The sequence below is a fragment of the Amphiura filiformis genome, chromosome 10, assembly GCF_039555335.1.
Source record: "Amphiura filiformis chromosome 10, Afil_fr2py, whole genome shotgun sequence".
NCBI classification, from domain to species: Eukaryota; Metazoa; Echinodermata; class Ophiuroidea; order Amphilepidida; family Amphiuridae; genus Amphiura; species Amphiura filiformis.
In genome coordinates this window covers 41,465,498-41,467,511 of record NC_092637.1, presented here as the reverse complement: position 1 = coordinate 41,467,511, position 2,014 = coordinate 41,465,498, and the positions used below count along the sequence as shown (strand labels likewise).

The 2,014-nt window shown below is 43.0% G+C and overlaps 1 protein-coding gene across 1 annotated transcript; it reads left to right on the top strand.

The window, feature by feature from the left end:
- Window positions 1-633: 633 nt before the first annotated feature.
- Window positions 634-1,518, top strand: LOC140161873 (uncharacterized). Its single transcript, XM_072185169.1, has one exon. It carries the CDS (start codon window positions 634-636, stop codon window positions 1,516-1,518), a length of 885 nt encoding a protein of 294 aa, XP_072041270.1.
- The last annotated feature ends 496 nt before the right edge of the window (window positions 1,519-2,014 follow it).

Sequence of the window (2,014 nt, the reverse complement as noted above, 5' to 3'; positions counted from 1 at the left end):
CATATTGCAATATAAATCCACTCCCCGCGTGAATTTTCAAAGATTGTGTTGATACTTTATTACCTGTGCTGACACAGATTGTGAATAAGTCCATAACATCTGGTGACTTTCCGTCCGCTCTCAAGCATGCTAATGTGATCCCTCTTCTGTAGAAACCGAAACTTGACTCTGAAACTCTTGCAAATTATCGCCCGATTTCCAACTTACCTTATCTCGGTAAACTCATTGAGCGTGTGGTCATAAACCAAGTGCAATCTTATCTGACCACCAACGGACTTCATACCAGAGCACAGAGTGCGTATCGTCCCCACCACAGTACGGAAACCGCGTTGCTTTCTGTCATAAACGAAGTGTTATGTGCGTTTGACGAACGCAAGGAAGCTCTTCTGGTGTTGCTGGATTTTTCTAGTGCATTCGACACTATTGACCACGCTATTTTACATCATCGTTTGTCGTCTAGATATGGAATTACGGGCAAACCCTTAGAGTGGTTCAAGTCGTACTTACAGGAACGCACGCAATCTGTCGTCATCGGCGATTCTCCCTCGAATAAAGCTATGCTCAAGTGGGGAGTCCCCCAGGGCTCTGTAGCCGGACCCTTGTTGTTCTCACTCTACAGTGCCCCACTTCAGGATGTCATCACTAGCCATGGAGTTGACACAATTGTGTATGCTGACGACACCCAGCTGTTCCTTACTTTTGATCCTAAAGATAGGGATGAAGCCTTACATCGTATTGAGAAATGCATCGAGGATGTTAAACGCTGGGCAGTGGAAACTTGTTCTTAACGACGCTAAAACAGAGCTTGTCCACTTTACCTCGCTATTCTCTACGTCCTCCCTTCCACCTCCACGTATCACCATTGGTGACTCAGAGATTGTCGCTTCTTCATCCGCTAGGAATCTCGGTGTCAAAGTTGATCACCATCTGTCCATGAGTGACCACATCTCCAGCGTATGCCAGAGTGCTCTTGCTGCTCTCCGCCGAATTGGACAAATTCGTCCATTCTTGAACTCTGCAACTTGTGCTAGGCTTGTGCACGCCCTCGTAACGTCTCGCCTTGATTCTTGCAACTCCATCCTGTTTGGCTTACCACTGCAGGAGATCAACAGGCTCCAGAGAGTGCAAAACACTGTCGCTAGACTTGTTGCCAGGATATCGCGTCATGAACACATCACTCCTGTTCTCAAAACACTCCATTTGCTCCCTATACATGAAAGAACAATATACAAACTGCTTCTCCTCACTTATAAGGCTGTTCACGGCATGTCGCCTGTTTACATCGCTGAAAACATCTTGCTATACAAGCCTAGTTACAATACCCGGTCGTCATCCAAACTGCTTCTTGATTACACTCGCAAGTCATCCACTAAATACTATGGTGATAGAGCTTTCGCTACTGCTGCTCCCACCCTTTGGAACAATCTGCCTTTTACTGTTCGCGCTTCACCAACTGTGACAGTCTTCAAGACGCGGCTAAAAACTCATTTATTTTCTGTGAAATACCTGCAAGTTTAATTCATGTGTTTTTTGAGTGCAATTGTGTCGATGCTGGCCATCTTGACTCTGACTTATTATCAGTTTTTTACTTATGTTCTTAACTTATGTATATTGGTATTGCGTATTTTATCACTTTTGTCTAGGATAAATGTTTGTAGTTAAGCTGTAATTTAAGATTTTGTAAAATCCTCTCTGTGTATTTTATATATATATTTTTGCTGTTGTAGAGTAAGAGTGTTCTGTAAAGCGCACTGAGACCTTGTTACTTGCGCTCTATAAATGTCTTTTTATTATTATTATTATTATTATTATAGTTAATGAACGTGTATTACTTGTTGGGAGAGAAATTAGACAAAATAATATGCACGCGCGCTAATGTTGAGGCGTCTAATGCATGAGCCCGGAAGGGGGAGTGCATTAGACGCATCTATTGATTTACATGTACAGCCCTCTTCCCTATAGTAAAAGTGGCACAATTGTGATTTTACCCTTTCGTGGTTAACTAAACACGACT